At 43.5% G+C, this 25,946-nt stretch overlaps 1 protein-coding gene and 1 long non-coding RNA gene across 5 annotated transcripts in view; one reads left to right on the forward strand and one right to left on the reverse strand.

Moving 5' to 3' along the window:
* myo5aa (myosin VAa) overlaps positions 1-25,946 on the forward strand; it is a 245,195-nt gene that overhangs the window by 126,677 nt on the left and 92,572 nt on the right. For all 4 annotated transcript variants that reach the window (XM_059952769.1, XM_059952770.1, XM_059952771.1 and 1 more), the window contains exons 7-10: positions 813-894; positions 2,296-2,403; positions 6,250-6,362; positions 24,188-24,453. In XM_059952769.1, coding sequence (XP_059808752.1) covers positions 813-894; positions 2,296-2,403; positions 6,250-6,362; positions 24,188-24,453 — 569 coding nt within the window. The remainder of the gene's footprint in view (positions 1-812; positions 895-2,295; positions 2,404-6,249; positions 6,363-24,187; positions 24,454-25,946) is intronic.
* LOC132382507 (uncharacterized) overlaps positions 15,962-25,946 on the reverse strand; it is a 36,982-nt gene continuing 26,997 nt past the window's right edge. Inside the window, exons 4-5 of the long non-coding RNA XR_009508365.1 lie at positions 18,350-18,478; positions 15,962-16,363 (exon numbers count right to left, since the gene is read on the reverse strand). This is a non-coding gene — a long non-coding RNA (uncharacterized LOC132382507). The remainder of the gene's footprint in view (positions 16,364-18,349; positions 18,479-25,946) is intronic.

Raw genomic sequence — 25,946 nt, forward strand, 5'->3', positions numbered from 1 at the left:
TGCCCTGTGCAGAGAAACAGAGTTCTACTCTGCAAACTTCTATGCATTGTCATTCTTCTGCTTCCTCTGTACAGTGGTGAAGAACTTTGTTTTAAAAAAAAACATACTCTGCATTTGATTGAACAGCAGAAGATGGACATCTGGCCCTCTGGCTCTGCTCCTCTGTTCATCAGCATTATGTCTGATCAACCTCATCTTTGTTTCCTATCACTATTCCCAATTTCCCTGATTCCCTGTTAGGCTGAAGTCCATTGACGGCCTGGAATGGTAGACCATTCCAAAGATTTGCCACCCTCTGAATGAAGAGATTGCATGGCTTCTCAGCTTTACTGACCTACCTCTTCTCAGACTATCACCCCCATTTTGAAGCTTCTCAGCCAGGGGAAATATCCTCCCTCTATCCATCCTGCTGGGCCTTGTCTGAACGTAGTAAATTTCAGTGCAATCACCTCCTGCTCTTCTAAACCCTGTAGAATACAGGCTTATCTCTTGGTTGAGTGTTTTGGGGTGGCGATGGAGAAGGTTGAAGTTGTGGTGGGGGAGGGAGAGAGTCTTTCAAGTCCAATTTTGATTAAGGCTGCAGAACCTCCTTGGATAATTTGAGCGTCCAGATTGCCCAGAGCATTATAACAAGGGATGGAGCTTGGTTCCAGTTAATGTCTGTTGGAACTGGCAGGGGCTGAATAAAAATATAGAAGTTTGCAGCATTGGTACGCAGGTTGAGGAGAGTAAGAATATTAGCTATAGATCCTACTGATCTATTGTAGAGCTATGCACAAGCAAATTTTAAGATGTTGCTTCTTGTCTTTCAGGCAGAGGATGAAAGGAATTACCATATTCTCTACCAGCTGTGTGCTTCTAAACATCTGCCAGAATTCAAGGATCTCCAATTGCGTATGTCACCGATACTTTGTTAATTTCAAGTAAATGTGTAGAAATCCACATTTAAACCTTGGGCAGATTACTTCAAAATTCATAGGATGAGTTGTGTCGTTGATCTGTACAATGCCCCTTTATTCTGTTGTTTGCATCTACCATGACTACACTGATTAGGATCACTCAATAATGAAGGAAACACCCAAAAGTTCCCTAGGGCAAGTGATGTAATGCAGCACCAAGATCCTCCAACAGTATCAGTAGAAGCGATTGTTGGTCAGTTTCCAGCGCAACTCTCTTAAGTGGCTTGCCGTGGTGAAAGGACAGTGGGGTCTGATTACTGTGCGGAGGTTACATGGAAAGGTGCTGGAAGATGGAGTAACACAGGAAAGTGCTGGAGGGACTCATGAATTGGGCCGCATCTAGGCGCGGGGAAATGGACAGTTGATGTTTTGAGTCAAGACCTGTCCTCTGCGTTAAAAGCAAAAGGACGTAGTGTAAAAAGATGTTGAGAAGGGATGGTCTTGGTGTGGGGGAAGATGTGAACGATGTCAGAAAGTGGAAAGTGATCAGTGAAAGAGACAATGGGCTGAAGAAGATGGCAGCTTCCAGGAGGGAATGGTGGAGCATGCAATAAAGAGAGGGAGGTGTGGAGGGGGGGGGGTCCAGTGGGAGGAGTGTGTGGGTGATGGGTAAATGGAGGGTGGGGGAAGGGAAAGAGGGTGATGGGGGCTAGATGGATTAGCAGGAGAGAGACAATGAACAGAAGGGGAGCGGTTACTGGGTGTTTGAGAATTTCATGAACATGCTCCCAGATTGGAGACTGCCCAAACTGCTCTTCTTCTGATTTGCCTGTTGGCCCTCATGTGGACGTGGGGATGGATGGTCTTGAACAAACGTGTTGATGTAGGAACAGGAAGTGGAATTAAAGTGGGTGGCTGCTGGGAAATCCCAGCTGGTATAGTGGATGAAGCAAAGATGCTCGGTGAAATGGCCACCTAGCCTGCTTTTGCTCGTCTGATTTAGTGGTCCAGCTGGGGGTAGGCCTTTCAGGCCATGCTGCCCGATCTACCCCCAACAAACCTGATTAACCCTCAGCTAATCACAGGACAAAGTACAGTGACCAGTAACCTACACGTACGGAAGCCTGAAGACCCAGAAAAAGCCCACACATTCCACGGGGATAACGTCTTCCTTGCAGACCAGTGTCGGAATTAAACTCCAAAATCCAGAACACCACGCACTGTAACCGCTATGCTACCATGGTGGGGAGGGTCCATAATGAGTTTGGTTGAGCTGTATTAATTTTGTAATGTGGCATGTCATTTTTTTTTAAATAGATTATTCCACTGCTGTCGTTTGTCCACATGGAAAATGATTAAGGAAATGAATTGACTTGTGGGTGTTTCTTGTTTTCAGGCCCAGCCCAGAACTTCAACTACACTAATCTTGGAGGCAACCCTGTGATTGAGGGAATAGATGATGCAAAGGAAATGATGAACACAAGGCAAGCATTCACATTACTAGGTAAATATCAGAATCTTTTACATTGGCTTTCAACTGGTGTTTTAAATACAGAATTTACAAGTGACCAGATTTTGCTCACCATGTCCCTTTAACCTCCTCTAACCACAAATAGCTGCAGATGATTCAGAAATAGTTAGAGAGCCAAGTAACAGTTAGCGTTTTATGGTTACTGAGCGGATATTGGTTTGAAACGAATGTCTTTAATGTACACTCAGTAGCCACTATATTAGGTACACCTGTAGGCCTGCTCATTAATGCAAATATCTAATCAGCCAATCATGTGGCAGCAACTCAATGCATAAAAGAATGGTCCTGAGGTTCATTTGCTGCTTGGACAAAACATCAGAATGGGGAGGAAATGTGACCTACGGAACCTTGACCATGGAATGATTGTTGGTGCTAGACGGGGTTGTTGGAGTATCTCAGAAACTGCTGATCTCCTGAGATTTCTACACACAGCAGTCTCTGGAGAGTGGTGAGAGAAACGTAGAAACATATGGTGAGCGGCAGTCTGTGGGTGAACCATTTTGTTAACGAGAGAGGTCAGAGGAGAATGGCTAGACTGGTTCAAGCTGACGGGAAGACAGCAGTAACTCAAGTATCTATGCGTTACAACAGTGATAAGCGGGAGAGCGTCTCTGAAGGCATAACACATGAAGTGGATGCGCTACAGCGGCAGAAGACCAGAAACTTACACTTAGTGACCAGGAGAGACCTAATAAACTGGCCACTGAGTGTATTACCAAACATTGGAATTGTCACCAGACCGGCTCATCTCCCTGAACTTCTGTTTTACTTGCAGTGTGGTGAGTGATTCACAGCAGCTAGATTGTTGAAGTAATTTGGGCTGGTTTATCAAGCACTTTTGAGCCAAGATCAATACAAATTGATTTTGAGAAATGTGCACTTTACCAAGGTAGACTAGATCTTTGCAGCAGCTTGGAGAGTATTAATTTTCTAAATAATATAATATTGTTTCAGCTGTAGTAAAGAATAACAATCTTCCAACACATTTTTAAGTTGATGTTCAATATACTAGAGTTGGCCACGTTGCCTCTTGATTCATTACATCGTCCAGCTCCTTCCTGAGCTGTCCAAAATCCCAGTGACTCCAGGTTTTTACTATACTGTACATCCTCAGTCCTCTGAGGTTGGGTGCTATTGGAAAGAATGTGTTTTCTCTTGATGTTCTCTCTTCAAGTGGAGTAAATCTCTATTGCTGTAGTTTTATGTTAATCCATGCTAATAGTTACCATCAATACTCATACTGCATTGTATGCCTCTGCTGAGTGCAAAGTCCTTCTGGCTCAGGGGAAACTTCCGTGACAAAAACTGTCAGAACTTTAAAATTTGCTGATATCACTCCAATTTGCCTAATGGAGCGACAGGTCCAAAGCTGATGACATCTCATTGGTTCTTCATCTGATCCTGGAACATCTCAAGTCAAGTCAACTTTTATTGTCATTTCAACCATAACTGCTGGTACAGTACACAATAAAAATGAAACAACATTTTTCAGGACCATGGTGTTACATGACACAGTGCAAAAAACTAGACTGAACTACGTAAAAAGAAAAACACAGAGAAAGCTACACTAGACTACAGACCTACACAGGACTGCATAAAGTGCACATAAACAGTGCAGGCATTACAATAAATAATAAACTTGACTATAGGGCAAGGTGTCAGTCCAGGCTTCAGGTATGGAGGTGTCTGATAGCTTGGGGGAAGAAACTGTTACATAGTCTGGTCATGAGAGCCCAAATGCTTTGGAGCCTTTTCTCAGACGGCAGGAGGGAGAGGAGATTGTATGAGGGGCGTATGGGGTCCTTCATAATGCTGTTTCCTTTGCAGATGCAGTGGGTAGTGTAAATGTCCATGATGGCGGGAAGAGAGATCCCAATGATCTCAGCTGACCTCACTATCTGCTGCAGGGTCTTGCGATCCAGGATGGTGCAATTTCCAAAACAGGCAGTGATGCAGCAGCTCAGGATGCTCTCAATACAACCCCTATAGAATGTGATGAGGATGGGGTGTGGGAGATGGAATTTCCTCAGCCTTCGCAGAAAGTAGAGATGCTGCTGGGCTTTCTTTGCTATGGAGCTGGTGTTGAGGGACCAGGTGAGATTCTCGGCTAGGTGAACACCAAGAAGTCTGGACATCAAGATGCATAAATCAGTATGCTCTTTATTGACTACAGCTCAGCATTCAATTCCATCATCCCCTCAAAGCTAATCAATAAACTCCAAGGTGTTGGCCTCAGTACCTCCTTGTGCATTGGAATCCTGGATTTCCTCACTTGCAGGCCTCAGCTGGTTCAGATTGGCAAGAACATCTCCATGAAATCCATCGACACAGGTGCACCATGGGGCTATGTGCTTAGTCCCCTGCTCTACTCGCTTTACAGAGCTCCAAAGCCATAGTCAAGTTTGCTGATGACACCACTGTTGTTGGCCAAATGAAAGGTGGTGATGAATCGGCATTAGGAGGGAGACTGAAAATCTGACTGAGTGGTACCTCAATGACACCCTCTCACTCAATGTCAGCAAGACCAAAGAACTCATTATTGACATTAAGAGAAGGAAACGAGAGTTTTATGAGCCAGTCCTTATTGGAAGATCAGAGGTGGAGACGGTTACAACTTTAAATTCCCTCACTGTTATTATTTCGGAGGATCTGCCCTGGTTCCAGCATGTAAGTGCAATTACGAAGAAAGCACAGCAGCGCCTCTACCCCTTTAGGAGTTTGTGGAGATTCTGAACATCTAAAACTTTGATGAACTTCTATAGCTGTGTACTGGAGAGTGTATTGACTGGCTGCAGCACAGCCTGGTATGGAAACACCAACACCCTTGAATGGAAAATCCTACAAAAAGAAGTGGAATCGGCCCAGTCCATCACAGGTAAAACTGTCCCCACCATGAAACACTGTTGCAGGAAAGCAGTGTCCATCATCAGGGTCCCCCACCACCTAGACCATGCTCTCTTCTCACTGCTGCCATTAGGAAGAAAGTACAAGAACCTCAGGGCTCACACCACCAGGTTCAGGAACAGTTGCTACCCCTCAACCAGCAGGTTCTTGAACCAAAGGGGGATAACACATCATTGAAATGTTGCCACAACCAATGGACTCACTACCAAGGACTCTTCATCTCATGTTCTCAATGTTTACTGTTTATTTATTTATTATTATTATTTTCTTCATTTTATTGTTGCAGTTTGTTGTCTTCTGCAGTCTGGTTGAATGTCTTGGTCAGGCGGTCTTTCATTGATTCTGTTAATTGTTATTTTGTATTTTTATTGAGTATGCCCACAAGAAGATGAATCTCAGGGTAGTATATGGTGACATACAGTATTTTAACTTTGATAATAAATTGAACTTTGAGTATAACAGATGCATCTGGGTAGCTCATTGGTGCAGCCATGTTGTTCACATTTACTTGGCCAGTGAAAGATTATGTAATTAGAGCTCAGCCAATAAGAGTGTCGTATGTACTGACGCCTTTTTGACCTGATTTAGTTAGTGTTTTCATTCCTGAGGAGATCTCTTGAGTGCTTAGCTAGGTACCTGTTTTCTATGTGCACAGGTAAAAAAATTAATACCTGAAATGTTCAGACTGTCACATAAGTATTGTTGTATTTCTAGCTTCGAGATTTGGAAAATTGTATCATTTTTAAAAAAATATTGGCATGTGTGTATTACATTCGTGTTGTGTAAATGGACTTTGTTAAAATAAGATTCACATGGATACATTATGTGTTTATGTAATTTTATGTCATTGAAGGCTATTTCATTTTAGAAATTGTAATGTTGCCTCTGACAAATTTATTTTAAAATTCTTTCCAGGTATTAATGAATTCTACCAGATGGGAATCTTCCAAATTCTTGCCTCCATCCTTCACCTTGGAAATGTGCCTATTAAAGCAAATGACCGCGATGCGGACAACTGCTTTATTTCTGTGAGTATTTGAGATCAATCGAAAGAGTGTGGGATTGCCTTACTTTTGTTGCTGGGATGAAGTTGACAGTAGAGCTGTCACTGGTATCTCTGAGGAGCCTTGGCTATGAAAGCGGGAAGTTGTTGGGTGTCAGTATCTTTAGGAGCTTAATGAAAGGGAACAATAAAAGGCCTTAGGTTTGCTTGAGCTGCTTTTTCCTTTAACAAGATCTTGGCTGATCATAAACTCACCTTGTCCCACATCTCTAATTTTCCTCATGTCCTGAAATATATCGTTTGTTTATCCAGAGCCTTTAGAGGTTGGAAATTCCAAAGTGTACAAGTTTTCCCTTGTATCAGTTTTTATGGCTATGCTTTTATCCTAAGACCTTTCAAAGGAAACAGACTCTGACATATACGCAAGAGATGCTGCAGATGCTGGAAATCCAGAATAACCCACGCAAAATGCTGGAGGAACTCAGCGGGTCAGGCGCCATCTTTGGGAATGAATAAACAGTCCGTGTTTCAGACCAAGACCCTTCATCAGGACAGAGTTTGACCTCGCACGTGAAAATCTGCAGATGCTAGAAATTCTCTGGATCCTGCCACAGAAAGCAAGATCTCCCAGTGGCCACAGATTTTAATTCCACGTCCCATTCCCATTCTGATATGTCAATCCATGGCCTCCTCTACTGTCAAGAAGAAGCCACACTCAGGTTGGAGGAACAACCCCTTATATTCCGTCTGGGCAGCCTCCAACCTGATGGCATAAACATTGATTTCTCTAACTTCAGTTAATGCCCCTCCTCCCCTTCTTACCACATTCTTTATTTATTTATTACTCCCCCTTTTTTTCCCCTCTTTTTTCTCTCTCTGTCCCTCTCTCAATCACTCCTTGCCTGCTTTCCATCTCCCTCTGGTGCTCCCCTTCCTTCTCCTTTCTCACTAGGCCTCCCGCCCCATGATCCTCCCCCTTCTCCAGCTCTTTATCCCTTTTGTCAATCAACTTTCCAGCTCGTAGCTTCATCCCTCCCCCTCCTGTCTTCTCCTATCATTTTGGATCTCCCCTTCCCCCTCCCACTTTAAAATCTCTTAATATCTCTTCTTTCAGTTAGTCCTGACAAAGGGTTCCGGCCCAAAACATTGACTGTACTTCTTCCCATAGATGCTGCCTGACCTGCTGCATTCCACCGACATTTTGTGAGAGTTTGACCACCTTTTGTTATTCTTATCTCCAGATGAGTTGGATAGTCCTTTGCCGTAGGAAATAATTTGAGTGAATCTGTGTTCAACTGACTTTTTCCCAAGGTACAGAGACCAAAGCTGGACATGAAATTCCTTTATGGTTATGCCCTTCTGCCCTTCTCCGAGTTCCTTTGCAATAAATCCATCAGTTGTCTTCCTGACTGCTTGTCAAACTTCTGTGTACAAGAATATTCACAACCCACTGAAGACCAGCATTTAGTGATTTTTTTAAAAAAAAAATTCCTTACCCAACTGAACAGAGACACAAGAGAGAGCAGATGCTGGAAATCTGGAGCAACACACACAAAATGCTGGATGGAACACTGCAGGTCAGGCAGCATTCTCTGCAGGGAAAAGATCAGTCGGTGTTTTGGGTCAAAGACCCGTCTTGCAAACTTACTGCATTTCACTTCTGCCATTGAAACTTTGCATTCTTATCTAGTTGTTAATTTTTTGAGTACTTTGTTGCCATGTGCAATATGATCACTTAAAGCTCTTTAAAGTTCTTTAACGCAGAAGTTTTGTGTACAGTAAACATTCTTTTGCTCAATGAAGCGTGTTTGAGGACCTGGAGGAGTTGGAGTGATAGTGATACCTAAACATTAAGCAGGTTAAACTCTACGTGCAGACTTTGAAACTGTTTAGAAATGATTTCATTAGAATGGTGAAATAGGTGTGAAACACAATAATGATGAAACAGCTCATTATTCAAGGTGATCAAAGCTCCTGGGTCAGTGTTGTTACGTATCCCGTAACTGGATCACTTACTAGCAAAGACAGAGAGGTCCGCTGAAGTCTGATGGTACTATTTTTAAAAGTCTTTATTTTATAAAGGGATACAAAAGTAAGGTTAATGCAAACATTCAAATAATATACTTCATCAATACTCAATCTAAAGCGCGGGTAAAGTAATAATCATCAATAAGAAATAGTTCTATCGTTTGTCTAGGGGATAATACTGAGTCCAATGGAAATATACAAGTCACTCAGAAGTCTGCAGGCTTTTTGCCTTTTGGGAACCGCTGGGTTTCACGTGTTGGAGAGAGAGAGAGAGAGATTTCTGGTGAGAAAAGAAACTTGCCAGTCTTTTTAGACGCATACCGTTGAATCGGGAACGTGGGTTCCCCGTTGTCAGTTTGAAGTCCTTTGCGGTGTTATCAGCCACTCGTTTCCTAGGCCGGGGAAACGGACCACACGTGGCTTCCGAATAGCTTCCCGTTATCACGGGAGCGATGGGCGATGGTGTCTCCGTCTGTTGCGTCGCTGAGAGACTGCCCCCTGCAGCCTACCTTTTATCTGGACTTGCAGGGTTGTAGATGTCAATCAGGGTGGGGTGATGCAATCCCCCAGCCCACATTGCCTGAGGGTGTGCACGTAGCCCAGCCCATGTTGACCTGAGAGCTGGCACGTAGTATAGGATCGTAATGCACAAAGGTGTCTCCAAGAAACAATGGCCAAATCCGTTGCTTTGTCCTGCTGAGGATTCTCTCTCATTTCCTGGGTCCAAGACCCGAATTAATAGCGATCTGGCGATTCTCAAAAAGGAGGGGGCTGGGATCATAACAGTGTTCAAACAGGGAAAGAGCTGCTGTACTTTTGTTGGCTTTTGTCTGAGCAAGGTCTACTATCTCTGCACATTTAGCAGAGGACTCCAAAGTTGATTACAATATCTTTATTATTAATGTTCACCGTGCAATTATTCTTTGCTTCAGAGTTTTAGTTTGGACCATTTTCAGGTTTAAGCACATCCCATTGGAATTTACAATGCTTCATATAAAGTTTGGTTGTTGTAATGTGACGAAGTGTTGTTACGAACCCCGTAACTGGATCACTTACCAGCAAAGATAGAGAGGACCGTTGAAGTCTGATGGTACTATTTTTAAAAGTCTTTATTTATAAAGGGGCGCAAAAATAAGATTAATACAGACATTCAGATAAAACGTCGTCAATACTCAATCTAAAAACGCGGGTATAATAATAATCATCAATTAAGCAATAGCTCCATTGGTTGTCTAGGGCAGGGATCGGCAACCTTTACCACTGAAAGAGCCATTTGGACCCGTCTCCCACAGAAAAGAAAACACTGGGAGCCACAAAACCCGTTTGACATTTAAAATGAAATAACACTGCATACAACGTTTTTTTTGCCTTTATGCTATGTATAAACAAACTATAATGTGTTGCATTTATGAAATCGATGAACTCCTGCAGAGAAAACGAAATTACGTTTCTGTATGCAACAAAAACATTTTGAACTCCGAAAAAAAGACGTTGGGTTGAAGGTTACTTTTAAGTAAAATAATCAATGTCTATTTGAGTCCTTCTTGTATTTATGAAAAACGCCGAACTTCGATTGTCCACCAGCAGCAAACCAAAAATAACGTCAGCCAGCTGTCAACCTGAAAAATAACAGGACTATTTCACTGAACAATGAAAAAATATGCATATACGTAAAATAATAGGCAATTAAAATATTTATCATACTTGGTTAATGGGATTTCTGCTCCTGGACCTCAGCGCATAGCGTCTGCACATCAGGGCTGTATGACGTCACCTTCATCTTTACACAGCATCGCAAGCTGTCATCTGTGAGGCGTGCGCGATGTTTGTTTTTAATAAAGTTCATGTTGGAGAACACCTGCTCACATACATATGTGGATCCAAAGATCGACAGGACTCCAAGCGCATACTTTTTAATGTTTACATAAATGTCGGGGATAGCATTCCATGTTTCGAACACAAGTTTGTTCGGTTAGGGGAGGTTTTCAATATCACTCTATTTGTGATTCTGAGCAAGAACGGCCTTCTGACGGGCAACATCTTCAAGGTCTGCTGTCAAGCGTCTAAACTTGGACACCCATATGTCTTTGTCGGCTATGTCGGCCAGTTCCATCTCAAGATCAGATTGACTCACACCTGCCAATGCAGTTGTATTCAGTAGGGATGGATCGATGCTTAGGGGAGTGACCGGGAAGGATAATGTGTTTTTTACCTCTCTGAACTCACAGAAGCGTTTCCCAAACGATGTTTGCATTGCGATGATTGCAGAATGTAAATACTCCGAATCTATCATGTTGTGAGCTTGCTTGAACTCTCTCAAATTGGGGAAGAGAGACAATGTGCCTTTCTGTAAATCTCTGGCAAGCACTGTCAACTTGCGCTGGAATGCCAAAACATCCTCCAACATGTGCAGGGCTGTGCGTCCTTTCCCCTGAAGAGCTGTGTTCAGTGTGTTCAGGTGCGCTGTCATGTCTACCATGAAGTGTAGCTTTTCCAGCCACTCTGGCTGTTCCAGCTCAGGAAAGGTGAGACCTTTGCTCCCCAGGAAAGTTTTCACTTCTTCCAGACACGCGACAAAGCATTTCAGCACCTCCTCTCTGGACAGCCACCGGACTTTGTTGTGCAGCAGGAGATCAGAATATGCGCTTTCCAGCTCGTCCAGTAACAAACGGAATTGACGGTGATTTAAACTTTTTGCCATTATTTTATTGACAATCTGAATGACAACATCCATTACTTCTGTGCATTCCGGAGGAAATGTTTGAGTGCACAGTGCCTCTTGGTGCAAGATGCAGTGAAAAGTCAGCAGCTTTCTGTCCAGTGACCTCTGCAGTAAAGCCACAAATCCCTTGTGCGCTCCTGTCATACTTGGTGCCCCATCAGTAGCTACTGACACCAGGTGGGTGGTCTTTATTACTTTGGCTCTTAAACAATTCAAGACAGCCTCACAGATGTCCTCCCCCCGTGTTTGGCCTTTTAGAGGTATCAACTCAATCATTTCTTCCTCTGGCCCAGCAGAGTTTACATACCAGCAGAACAGTGCTATTTGTTCAATATCACCTTTGTCTTTAGACTCGTTACAGGCAATCGAGTAGGCCACAGCTGAATTGATGTCTTTAATTTACTGTCTTCTGATGTCTTCTGCCATTTTTATGGTTCTGTCTTTGACAGTCTTTGCAGGGAGGGGCATATCCCTGATTTTCTGCACAATTTCACTCTCGTTTTTAAAGTCCGTGAATAGATGTTCTGAAATCATCAGTTCCGAAACGGCTTTTTTTCTCTCATCTCCATCCGGATATTTTTGAGCAAAGGCTGCGTGTTTATTCTGGAAATGTCTTGCGACTTTTGACTTTTTGTTGTTTGCTAGTTTCTCATTGCATATTAAGCATACTGGTAAACCACTCGTCAGCAGTGAAAGCAAATGAATCTGCCCACGTATCATTAAACGTTCTGTTTTCTTTAGTCACTTTTCTTTTTTTAGAATTCTCCATAGTTAGCCTACCTTGGATCGAAAAATTAAAGAAATCGCGCACTGGCGGGTGTCAGGCATTGGCCGTGGTGACGTATATTAATCTTCAAATTTCGAATTACATTTCAAAAACTAACAAACCACGGGGAGCCGCAGCACAGAGATGAAAGAGCCGCATGCGGCTCTGGAGCCGTGGGTTGCCGACCCCTGGTCTAGGGGATATTGTATTGTCCGATGGAAAGATAAAAGTCACTGTCCTTTCAAGCTGCAGCTCTTTGGGTTTAAGAGAGATGGTTTTAAACTTGCCCGGGTCTTTGATGAGGCAAATCCGTTGAGTCGGGGGAGTTGGTTCCCCGTTGTTAGTTCCAAGTCGTTTTCCGTGGTACCAGCCACCAGCTCCCAGGCAAGGGAACCGAACGCACGTGGCTTCCTTCAAATGGCTTCATGCTATTACGGGATCGCTAGTGTTTCTTCTGGTGCGTCTGAGGGGCTGTCCCTACAGCCCCTCTTTTATCTTAACTTGCCGGGTAGTAGATGTCAATCAGGTTGGGGTGATGCAATTTCTCTCTCAACCAGCCCATTTTGCCCGAGGGCTTGCACGTAGCATAGTCCCCAATCCACAAACGTTGTCTCCAGGAGACAATGGCCATGTCTCTGTCTCTCATTTCCTGGGTCCTCGGACTCAACCCAATAATGCTCTTGTGATTCTCACAAAGGAGGGGGCTACCCCGCACCCTTCGGCCCATCAGAGCTGTGGTGCATTCATAACAGTGTTAATACAATCCTGTCCCAATGCCAAAAGAAGGAAAATTGGGCAGCTACTCAAAACGTAAGTGGTTCACTGCCTTTTTGATGAATGATAAGATTGTTTGGCAACAAGATTGACTCTCTTTCACAAACAAGAGAAAATCTGCAGATGCTGGAAATCCAGGTAACGCACACAAAATGCCAGAGGAGCTCTGCAAGCCAGGCAGCAGCTATGGAAAAGAGACAGTCAATGTTTCAGGCCGAGACCCTTCAGCAGGACTGGAGCGAAAAAGATGAAGAGCTAGAGGGTGGGGGGAGGGGAGGAAGAAGCACGAGGTGATAGGTGAAACCGGGAGGGGGAGGAGGGGTGAAGTAAAGAGCTGGGAAGTTGATTGGTAAAAGAGATGCAGGGCTGGAGAAAGGGAATCTGAGAGGAGAGGGAAAAAGAGTAAGGAAGAAAGAAAAGGGGGAGGAGCACCAGAGGGAGGCAGTGGGCAAGCAATGAGATAAGGAAATGGGGTGGGGAATAGAGAAGGGGGTTGGAGCATTACTGGAAGTCTGAGAAATTGATGTTCATGCCATCAGGTTGGAGGCTACCTAGACAGAATAAAAGGTGTTGCTCCTCCAACCTGTCATCGCGACAGGAGAGGAGGCCATGGATTAACATGTCAGAATGGGAGTGGGAAGTGGAACTAAAGTGGGTGGCCACTGGGAGATCCCGCTTATTTTGGCGGATGGAGCATAGGTTCTTGGCGAAGTGGTATTTGCTGATATACAAGAGGCCATGCCGGGAGCACTGGATACAGTAGATGACCCCAATAGACTCTCAGGTGAAGTGTCGCCTCAGCTGGAAGGGCTGTTTGGGGCCCTGAATGGTGGTGAGGGAGGAGGTGTAGGGGCAAGATAACGGAGTTGCTTAGGGAGCGATCCCTCCAGAAAGCAGGGGGAGGGGAGGGAAAGATGTGCTTGGTGGTGGCATCTCATTGGAGATGGCGGAAGTTATGGAGGGTTATGTGCTGGGTGTGGAGGCCGGTGGGGTGGTAGGTGAGGTGGAGAGGAACCCTAGCCCTGATGGGGTGAGGGCAGATGTGCAAGAAATGGAAGAGATGCACTTGAGGGCAGCGTTGATGGTGGAGGAAGGGAAGCCCCTTTCTTTGAAGAAGGAGGACATCTCCTTTGTTCACGAATTAAAAGCCTCAAGCTGTGGGCAGATGCGGTGGAGACTGAGGAATTGAGAGCAGGGGTTATATCTCTTCCCACCCTGTTAGTTGTAAAAATGCCATCCCCTTCTCTCAATTCTTCTCTGCCGAATCTGCTCTCAACTTCAGGCTTTTCATTGCAGAATAAAGGAAATGTCCTGCTTCTTCAAGGAAAGTGGCATTCCTCCCTCCACCATCAACTCTGCCCTCAACTGCATCTCTTCCATTTTATGCACCTCTGTCCTCACCTCATCCTTCCGCCACTCTACCAGCCTCTGTGCCCAGCACATAATTTTCTGTAACCTGTCATCTCCAACGGGATCCCATCACCAAGCACACTTTTCCCTCACGCCCTCCCCCCCACGTTGCTCCCTACGTGACTCCCTTGTCCATTCATCCCTGCCCCCAGCACTTAGTCTTGCAAGTGGAACAAGTGCTACCCCTGCCCCTACACCTCCTTCCTCACCACCATTCAGGGCCCCAAACAGTCCTGCCAAGTGAGGTGCCGCTTCACCTGTGAGTTTATTGGGGTTATCTATCGTATCCGGTGCTCCCCGTGTTGCCTCTTGTACATCGGTGAGACTGAATGTAGATTGGAATACCACTTCGCTGAGCAACCACACTCCATCTGCCAGAGGCCTCTCACTTTAATTCCACTTCCCATTCCCATTCCAATTCAGATACGTCCATCCATGGCCTCCTCCACTGCTGCGAGGAGTCCACACTCAGGTTACAGGAGCAATACCTTGTATTCCATCTGGGTAGCCTCCAATCTGATGGCATGACATCGATTTCTTAAACTTCCGATAATGCCCCAACCCCTTTCTCTATTTCCCATCCCCTTTTCCCCCTCTCACCTTACCTCCTTGCCTGCCCATCACCTCTCTTCGGTGCTCTGCCCCCCTTTTTCTTTCGTCCAAGGCCTCTGTCCTCTCCTAGTAGATTCCCCTTTCTCCAGCCCTGTATCTCTTTTCACGAATCATCTTCCCAACTCTTTACTTAACCTCCTCCCCAGATTCACCTTTCACCTTGTGGTTCACCCTCCCCTCCCTCACCCTGTAATCTGATATCACAGTTTCTTTTCTCCAGTCCTGATGAAGGTCTCGGCCCGAAACGTCGATTGTATTCTCTTGTGTAGATGCTGCCTGGCGCGCTGAGTTCCAGCATTTTGTGTGTGTTACTTGACTCTTCTCTTTGGCAACTATTGTAATTTTTGAGCGTACATTTTGAGCATGATGTGGTAGCAATAGCTGTTTATTCTTGTGTTGGTTTCCCAAAAAGCATGCCATCTACTTCATTCACTTCTGGCTCAAAGTGGTAGATGATTGCCCCTTAATTACGAAGTTGATGTATAGAATTTACTTCACAAAGATGAGCTGAGAAAAGAGGTTACTTGTTCTGCTATGACAAGTAGCAGTAGCTTCTCCATTTGTCCACCGCCTTGCTTCTTCCAGTGGTTGTCCGGTTTCCCCTTTTCTGTATCTCTGTTTCTCACTTCAGTTACTTGCCAGTTCCTGTTTTGATCAGACTGTGGCTTGAGAAATTCTTCCTGAATTCTCTGCTGTCAAAGGTTGGCAATAATGGCTTTAACCTTGGCAGGTGAAAGGATTTTATTTACATCAGCCCCTTCAACGTCCATAGTCGCAAAGGTTACCTCCCCTCTGTCTCTCTTCTAGGGGAAAATAAGGATCTCCAGCCCTGTCAGTCTTTTGTGGTTAAGTCTACATGTGACTGCCAGTTAATCAAAATGCATCATATCATCAGCTATTTAATAGTTTACAATATGGCAAAATAGCTAATCGTATCATCTGTGGCTGTTTATACGTGAAGCAGCCACCCCCCCCCCCCCCCCCGCCACCAGGCTCGAGATTTGGCTCATTAGCCAGTTCTTCTAACAGCCATGGGACTCAGCGGTGAGCAGAACATCTTTCATATACGTCTTGGGTTGGTGTGGTTTGGGGGTTCAACCGAACAGGAAAGTCGTAATTTTTCTGATTAAAGAAACCTTGATTTGAGCGAATGCCATGTGAATACTGCCCATATGCAACTGCTGGTGGGCAAGGGATAACAAATCGTATGCTGCATAAGTTTTTAAAGAAAGTATATTTACAAATTTCAACTTTATTGAACAGTTTTATTGGAAAAGAAAAGGGTAAAAAGAACCATTTTAGTTAACCCAGTCCAAATATACACATAAAGTTCATCTTGAAGTTGTCCTTTCTATGAGTGCACTAGACCCTGGGTCTCCGTGCACACACCACGTTTTGATCTTTGCTGGAAATCCATTTCGAACAAATGGGTACTCTCATTGGGAGTATTGGCCTTTCCTCCTTGGAGCTATTCATTTGCACAAAGCATTTTCTGCAACAGGGGCGTTCCTTCCCAAGGCATCCTCGGCCGTCTTCCCTCCTGTCCTTGCCGCAGCTTCCGCCAAAAAAAAACCAGGAACCACACAGTCCGTCACAAATCTCTCTCCGCCGTGCTCTCTCAACCTTTCTCCCAATTTCACCATCCTGATTGGCTTACGCAATACACTCCAGTTGAACGTCACAGCTGATTAGCTTTTAGCCGAAACCAATCACCCTAAAAGCAGACACACTGCTGTTACAGAACTGCTAAAATTAAATACCAATAGCATAGCAGTAAGAATTTTAACCAGGGCTTTACGTACATAAAGGCCTAAGGATTTTGTGTAAAAGAAATAAAATGCCTGATGACAGGCTGAGATGAGGTCATTTCAAAGTTCAATTTAAAATTTGTTATCAGAGTGCATACATATCACCACATACCACATAAGGTTCATTTTCCTGTGGGCACACTTGGCAAATCTATAGAATATTAACAGTAAACAGGATCAATGAAAGAGCAAGTAGAGCATAGAAGACAACAGATTGTGCAAGATTCAATTCAATGAATAATTGAATTAAATTGACTTTATTTCTTACATCCTTCACGTACATGAGGAGTAAAAATCTTTGTTACATCTCCATCTAAATGTGCCATGTGCACTCATAGTAATTTATAATAATTTATTATAAATAGAACGGTCAGTGTAATATAGAGTACATTGAAATCAGCGTGAGTTCATCAGTCTGATGGCCTTGTTCTGTAGTTAGGTAAATATTGGTGATTTAGTTGCTGCAGCATGACAGTTTGTTGTTGTGCTCAGAAAGAGGGCTTATATTCGTTTTAAAGGAAGGCTGTGAGGGCCAGCCAGCTCCTGCAAGTATGAAGGGCGAACAATGGACTGAGGAAAAGAAGACGACTTCCTCCCATCTAAAGGCTACGGTCCAAAGAGGTTATAGAGATAGGGAGGGAGAGGGTTGTACTGCATTTAACATCGAAGTAGAAATTTTGGATATTTTGGAATGAGTGCCTGCATCTCTGGTTGAGCGAAGAGTGGCTCTAGGTTTGGCAGCAGCTTAAGATTATATCTGGTGAAGGAGGTTCGGAAATAAATTGCCCGTTCTGGGGGGCAGTGATGTGATTGTGGATATCTGTCTCCAGTGATCTGCTCTGAGCTGGAATAAAGGCAGATCTTGTAAAGGTGACAGGTGATAAATGACAGGAAGTTGGGCTCTGGGATTTAGCAAATGAAGAAGAATTAAAGAGTCTGGTTCAGCCGAGGGCTGTACCCTGGGAATGGACTGTAACAAGGACGAGAAGTGCCAGCTTCAGTGGTGAGTGGGAGGGAATTGTTGCCTGTATGTTAGCATGTGAGAGGGCTGCTTACTGAGATATAATCAGTGAGGATATAATTGCTTCAAGAGTCAACGTTCACTCGATTGGCTGAATGGCCTCCCACACTGACAGTCAGCAGAGCAGAGGTAGTAGCTGAAAATGCGATGATGGGGAAACAACAGTGGCGGCCTCCAGCTCATTCGTAGCAGGTGAGTCCATGTTAATGGGGATGGAAGAAGTTGTCCAAGGATGTAAGAGAAGCGATTGAACCTTGATGGGCAAATACAGGAATGATAAGTAGAAGTTGGAATATGGTCAGGGAGGAAATTGAGCACTGGATTTCTTCAAGAAAGTAATGCAGAACAGTAAGGATAAATATTAATGATGTTTTGGTATGGCTACACTTGGAGCTCTGGTAGCATACTATAAGTGGCACTGGGAATACCAAAATCACCCAAAGACAGCAAGGCTCTTGAGAAAGGATCAACATGATTTACGCACGATTTATTTTTTTTCTCTCTCAGCGCATTGGGTGTTTGAAGGTCGTTTTGTTTATGTATGGGTTCTTTTGGGCTTCTTTGTTTTAGTAGCTGCCTGTTAGGAGCCAAATCTCAAGGTTGTGTAGCATGTGTGCCCCCAATTTAGCCCCGTTCACCTAGGGTGATCTGCCATCGCCCTGCCAATAGTGCGATACTTCAGTGTAAATATGGTGCAGTGCCCCCACAGTACACGCTCGCAACACAAATATCAGACAATACACTAAAAGTGAGTAAATAATTGCAACTTTATAGTTATTTCTTAGTGATGGGTTAGTAGCAACAGATAACCTAAAAGTGTCAAATCAGTAAGTTTATCAGTTTGTGCACATAATATTTTAATAAGTTTGACCTCACGCCTCCAGTTCCATCCACAATGGCCTTCCGAGCCTTTGGCCACCGTCCGAACCGCAGACGTCCAGTATCCGCCGTCCTGGAACCGCTGTCCGCTCCCCACACGTCCGTCCTCCTCGCTCGCCTCCTGAAAAAGACCACGAACTCCCGCTCAGCTTACACACACAAGATAACATAACTATTCTCCATTGGTTAGTTCCCCCCTTATCTGCAGTCATAACCCAAACATTCCAGACACAGAAACCCATTACAGCATTAAATAACATTACAGAGAAGCCATTTCATTATAACAATACAGAGAAGCCATCTTGTTAGCCTGAACAGTTAGCACCACAGTTACTGGTACCGAGAGGCCGACAGTTGTGTAATGTATACATAGTTTGATAATAAATGTACTTTGATCTCTGAACAAGCTGGGGCCTCCTTTCCCCTGACTGGGGAAAAAAATACTGGGAGGGCTGGCCTAATGGAAATAGAAGGCCAGTTGAATGAAGTAAGAAATCAAGCAGGGAATTCGAGTAACCAGCTATCAATGGCAGGTGATAGTGTGAGGAAGAGAGTAATGCAAACGTTTGGTTCAGGAAGAGGCTCAAAGGAAGGATAAATACTGATGTACCCAATCCCTGGGCTCTGTGATTTATGATGCTACGTGTACACACAGTTATTGAAGGAAAAATACGATGGATTTGGGTAGGATTAGTGTAAGAATGGATGTGTAATGGTTGATATGGACTCAGTCATGTGATCTTGCTTGTTCCCACAACAGCAGGCACAGTAACATCTCTACTTTCTGAGGAGAATGAGCCGAGTGAACCCGCCCCACCCCCACCCCGCTGAGAGTGTCCTGTCCTGACCAGCTGCATCACTGCCTAGTATGGGAATTGCCAGGCATCTGACTGCAAACCCTACAAAGGACTGAGAGGATTGTCCGGGTCTCTCTTTCATGTATCGGAGATATTTATCAGGAGTGCTACGTACATAAGGCCCTTAGCATTGTCACTGATCCTTCCCATCTGTCCAACAATCTTTTTTGTCACTGACAACCTCCCCCTCCCCCAGCTGCCAGGCAGAAGGTATCATAAGATTAGGAAAGGGACTGTTGGGATGGGAAACAGCTTCCAGGCCGTTAGACCTCTGAACTCCTTACCACCATCCAGACCTCCTCATAAGTGAAGCGTCAGCAGTGTTGTACTGTTTATTATTTTTTGTGTTCTAAATACACCTTATTTGTTAATTTTTGTGTGTGTGTGTGTGTGAGAGAGAGAGAGAGAGAGTTACATGTCCGGTATTGTGAACTTGGTCGGGAGGTGGTATAAATGTATCTAGTTGAATGACAATAAACTTGAACTAGAATTTAAACTTGACAGACCTGTTTTCACATTGTGCCTCTCTATGACTCCAGAATTATCTACGAGATAATCTTTGTGTATATTCATATCAAACGTTTTGTTTAACAAGTACTCATTGCTGCTGTGACAATGGATTTGGTTCCTTCCCCCCCCCCCCACCCGATTTAAGGTGTGACATTCTCCATCCTGTTTGCCCTTGCCATAACCCTTCAATCCTCTCCATATTTGATTTCTGACCTCCCATTGTTTGCCACATTTCATGAAGTTATACTGTTTTATACTTTGAGTTGTACTCTGTACATTGCCCATCTAGTCTTTGTTCAACCATTTAATCTGCCTACTCCCATTGACCTGCACTGGGACCATAGCCCTCCATACTCCTGCCATCCAGGTACCCATCCAAATGTCTTCTTAAGTGTTGAAAACGAGCTCGCCTGCATCACTTGCACTCGCAGCTCGTTCCACATTCTCACCACCCTCTGTGTGAGGATGTTTCTCCTCAGGTTCCCTTTAAACTTTTCACCTTTCACCCTTAACCTGTGACCTCTGGATGTAGTCCCACCAAATCTCAAACATCACGGTGGAGTTCGCCTCTGTTTTAGTATGCAAAAGAAGTTGGCATAAACCAGTTACCTGTGGATTAATAAAGAGAAGACTCATTTTTTTGACTGATGATTTTGACTGGAATACAAATGCGTTTTAGAAATTCATCTGTGGAAGGATTTGTCATAGTCTGCCTCCAGAAGTTGCTTCCATTGGGCACAGCAACACACACAAAATGCTGGAGGAACTCAGCAGGCCAGGTGGCGTCTACGGCAAGGAGTAAACAGTCGATGTTTCGGGCCGACATCATTTATCAGGACTCTCATTTACTCATTTCCATGGATGCCATCTGACCTGCTGTGTTCCTCCAGCATTTTGTACTGTTTTGGACTTTCAGCATCTGCAGATCTTCTCAGGGTCTATTGATCACGTTTCTGTGTTAGTTCAAGCTGAGCTTCAGCCTGCACAAATGTTTATTTTTATAGGGAAAACTCAAGTTTTGGATATCACTTCTGCACAGTGTAAGACTTCAAGCTGCTTCTTTAACTGTGAAGGTTGCAGCATGTTTGCATTAGTGCAAGGAATTCAGTTGTGTAAAAAGCATTCATTGAAACATTCACAAAGACAGGATTCCAATTCATTTGAGATTGATTTACTTTTTAAGAGAAGCCACTAATCTCTTGTAGGCCTCGACTATTTTAACCATGTTTTCAGTAGAATGGAATGAATGCAAAATAAAAGCTGCATGTAATCATCTCATCGGAGACGTGAAAGTCACAAGATTTCTTCCACTCTGGTGTGGTCAGTTCAGGACATTATCAGAAACAGGTTTATCATCACTGACGTTGTGAAACGTGTTATTTTGTAGTACAGTAGAGTGCATCCCAATAAAGTTACTATAAATTACAGTAAGAAGTACAAAAGTGATGTATGTTCAGGACCATTCAGAAATCTGATGGCAGCAGGAAAGAAGTTGTTCCTAAGTCATTGAGTCTGGCTCTTCAGGCTTTGCTCTGATGGTTAATAATGAGAAACAGGCATGTCTTTAATGTTGGATCAAAATTCATTTATTATCGAAGTACGTATACACTATACAACCTTGAGTTTCGTTTTCTTACAGGCAGCCATGAAACAAAGAAACCCAATAGAACGCATTTAAAAATAGACAGCCATCAAACACACACTGTGCAGAGAAAGAAAACCACACAAACAGTAAACGCAACCAAATGGCGTTCTGAACTGAAGTCCACAAAAAGGGTCATTCGACCCACAAAGGATGCCATCTTTTGAAAATGTCCTCAATAGCAGAAAGGCTTCTGCCCGTGATACAATAGGGTCTTTTAAGAGACTTTTGGAAAGGTACATGGAACTTATAAAAATAGAGGGCTAGAGGTAAACCTAGTAATTTCTAGGGTAGGGCCATGTTTAGCACAGCCTTGTGGGCCGAGGGACCTGTAGGTTTTCTGTGTTCTATGGAGCTGGCTGACTTTACAGCCTTTTTCGAACTCTTGAACTGGAGCCTCTGAACCAGATGTTGTTGCAGCCATTGTTATTCTTTGATTATGACACAGACTTGTCTTGTTGGATGATCTTCGCTCATTCTAATATTAGATTTCTTCTTCAGCTCGGTGATGGAATTGGGATAAGTCCGGCTGGGGGAGTTACCTCAGGCTAGATGTTTGACTAGTCTGGCAGGAGCTAGGAAATGGCCGTCAATCCTACGGCGAGGATTAGACAGGCTGTACTTTGAGGCTGGACACGGGCTGAAGGAGATCCCTGGAGTGGTGTGGATCTTCACCACTAAAACCCCAAAATGGCTTTCAGTGTGATAATAAAACATGCTGCTAGTTTACAGATGACGAGTTCCAAGCTAAAATGTTATTTTTAAAAAGGATTATTTAAGGTATTCATAAAGTTCAAGCCATTGGAAGAAGTCTGCTTCTTCAAGGAATGGCATAGAATCACCCAATGTATAATAATGGAACTAAGACCTGTAAGAGACTCTCTTTGCATTATCAATAAATATTCATCCTAAACCACAGTTAAAGCATCCACTCATCTTTATTGGTGTGGTTTTTAGAAGGTGCAGAAAGGCTGCCAAATTAAAAATGACAAGAACATAATGGGGGGAAATACAATCTATGATGTTGTGTCACTGAACGAATCCTGTCAGTGATAAGTGCTTTGAAGGGGCAATTCCACTAGGCCAGTTCTTGTGCTCTGGCCACATAGTTCTGCAATGTTTCCTTTTCACTGATTGTCCCAGTCTCCTCTAGTTATTGAATTCCCAGCACTTTCAGGCTTGCAGTCTGTGTGCAAGTTAATGGGTCAAATAGTTTTTCCCTTCTGCTATGTGCCTCTGTTATCCGCTTGTTGGCTTTTCTTTCTTAAAAAAGATATTTATTACCTATGAAGCATTTTGGTAAAGGATGTGATAACAAGCTATTTAGACACAGCCTTTTAAAATTAATTAGATGAGAAATCTGGTGAGTGATGTAAGTGAGCTGTTTTAATAAACGATAGTGTTTGTGTCAGATTGAAGAAATAATTTAAAATTTGCAACACTAGATCATAATGTTCAAGTTATCTTAAAGCTACTTTCTCCAGTTAATGTTTATCCCTTCCCAGTTCTTTTAGTATTGCGCTAAATGTCCTTGCGCTTTCATGATCAATAACAAAATTACACCTTGACAATTGATTTTCAACCCAATGCCCTAGAGTCTTTCAAAATGCATAAAAGCCTATTTAAAACAGCGATGATCTTGTCTCCCAAAGGAACTGTGTGTTGAGTAAGCCGTAAAGTGCTGTGCTCTTTACTACATAGGCTGCTTATTCAAAATGGTGAAATGGACAAATAGGCAAGTAACAATGCAAAGTAAATGTTAATGATTATGTGTTAGATTCTAACTAAGAATGACATTTATTCAATTCACTTGTATTACATACATGATTTTTGAATTGTGGACAAACACAGGAGATGCTGGAAATTCAGAGTAACACATACAAAATGCTGGACAAGCAGCATCTGTGGAGAGGAATAAACAGTCAACGTTTCAGGCCGCGACTGTTTGGGGGCTGAAGGAAGTTGAAAGAAGCCAGAAAAAGATGGTGGGGGGGAGGGGAGGAGAAGGAGTGATAGAAGGTGAATAGGTGAGACCAGATGAGGGGCAAGGTAGTTGATGAGGAAAGTGGGGGTGAAGTAAGAAGTTGGGAGGTGACAGGTGGAAAAGTTAAAGGGCTCAAGAAGAAGAAGAAATATGATAGGAGAGGACAGTGGACCATGGGAGAAATGGATGGAGGAGGGGCACCAGAGGGAGGTGATGGGCAACTGAAGAGAAGAGAAGGGGAAAGAGAGGAACCAGAATAGGGAATGGTAAAAGGCGGGGGGGAATCACCAGGGTTTAAAAAAATACATTCATGCCTTTGTGTTGGAGGCTACCCAGACAGTATATGAGGTGTTGCTCCTCGTTCCTGAGAGATTGAGTTGTGCCCTTTCTTGATTTCTGTGGCCAGGTTGCTCTTTATCTCTGTAGTCCCAACAAGAAAAATCCAGGCTCCAGGCTGTTGAAGAGCTATTGAAAAATGTGGTGTTTTGATCTGTAGAGAATTCTGCAGAGAAGGCTGATCCCGTGTCTGATGATATGTGTAAGTCACATTGGCATCTTCAGCTTCTCAGAGACGTGAAGGAGATGTGAATCTGTTTCTCACTGTAATATTTATGCCTGAGAGGACATTTCCTAGGAGAGCAGAAGAACCAAACAGCGCAACACCTGCAAAAGTGCCCCTTGTTAGCGTGCCTAACATAATTGAAAAGTGGATTGACTGCACACCATTCACAGCAGTAATACCTCATATGCTGCCTAATTGATTTTAAAAATAAATGAGTTGTGTATATAGAGCCGTTGGGTGCATGTGATTCTGATGCAACTTTCTGTTCCTGGCAGCCTAACTCAGAACATCTGGTCATCTTCTCTGATCTGCTGGGTGTGGACTATGAGCAGATGGCTCACTGGCTGTGCCACAGGAAGATCATCACAGGGTCAGAGACGTATATCAAGCCCATGCCCAAATTTCAGGCCCTCAATGCCAGGGATGCTCTGGCAAAGCATATCTATGCCAGCCTCTTCAACTGGATAGTTCACCATGTCAACAAAGCCCTTCGCGCGTCAGTAAAGCAACATTCGTTCATCGGTGTGTTGGACATATACGGGTGAGTGGTTTGTTCTTACTTTTGTGGAAATCATGGCCATTAATTTTTATTGAACTACCACATTAGATTGCTTTTTGTAGTTTTCTTTCATCAGTTTAACTTCTAATATCAACTGTTAGGTCAACATGTCAGAGAAATGTATATGAAAACACAAAAACGACCACTTGCCATCATGGCAGAACAAGACGACTTTCCTGAAGGAGATGGCCAACAAAGGATCGTGGATAATATTGTTGAGATCTATAGCGCCTTCGCACACCCTTCACTTTACAAGAATTCGAATCTTAAAATAAATCCTGAATACAATAAGCGATCTAAAAATGATTAATAAAACACCACCAAATTTGATCATTGTGGTAACCACATTCGTTAAGGCAATGATCTTTGGGAAATTATTAAAACAGATAGTTTTAATGAGGGTCCAGTAATTTCAGGGGTACTGTTAGTAATACCAGTTTCTCTAGATACATGTAATTATATCGAAACAGGCCCTTTGGCCCAAATGTGGTTCATACCAACCAAGATTCAATAGGTACATTCAATGTCGGAGAAATGTATACAATATACATCCTGAGATTCTTTTTCTTTGCAAACAACCACAAAAACAGAGGAGTGTCCCAAAGAATGAATGACGGTTAAATGTTAGAACCCCACAGCCCCCCCTCAGCTCCCCCGTCCCATGCATAAGCAACAACAAAGCAATGACCCCCCCCCCCCCCCACCACCAGCAAAAAAGCATCGGCACCTTGCACCAAACGCTCGAGCATGCAGCAAAGCATCAGTATTGGCACAGACTTGCAGTGCCCCAAAGACTACTCGTTCACCTGGTAGTTCAACATACCACAAGCTGTCTCTCTCTCCCCTAATCAAATGTCCCCATTTCATAGCTGCTTAACGAATGTGGTTACCACAATGATCAGATTTGGTGGTGTTGTATTGATCATTTTTATATAGCTTATTGTATTCAGGATTTATTTTAAGATTTGTATTCTTGTAAAGTGAAGGGTGTGCAAAGGTGCTATAGATCTCAACAATATTATCCACGATCCTTTGTTGGCCCTCTCCTTCAGGAAAGTCGTCTTGTTCTGCCATGATGGCAAGAGGTCGTTTTTGTGTTCTTGGTCTCCAAGACTAAGTCTGGGAACCCACACCACGCCTGACCCCTTTCTCTGTCCAGAAATGCTTTTTAATTTTGGTCCTTTTGCTCATTTGGATCTGTGGTTTGATGATCTGCTCTTTGGAAGAGATTTTAGATCAACAGTTTAAGGTAATTGATCTGAAACACTAATTTTCTTTCTTTCTCCACGGTTGCTATCTGACGTGCTCTATGTTTCAGGATATTTTGTTTGTATTTCATACTTCAGTTTGCTCATTATTTTGCCTCTGAGTAACTTTCTCTGCACTTTGGACTAATCTACACAAAATGAAGTTGCTCCTTGGTTCTCACTTGAAGTGGAAATTACAACGTTCTACACCAGAATTAGCCCTTTGGT

This window comes from Hypanus sabinus, chromosome 28, assembly GCF_030144855.1.
Source record: "Hypanus sabinus isolate sHypSab1 chromosome 28, sHypSab1.hap1, whole genome shotgun sequence".
NCBI lineage: Eukaryota > Metazoa > Chordata > Chondrichthyes > Myliobatiformes > Dasyatidae > Hypanus > Hypanus sabinus.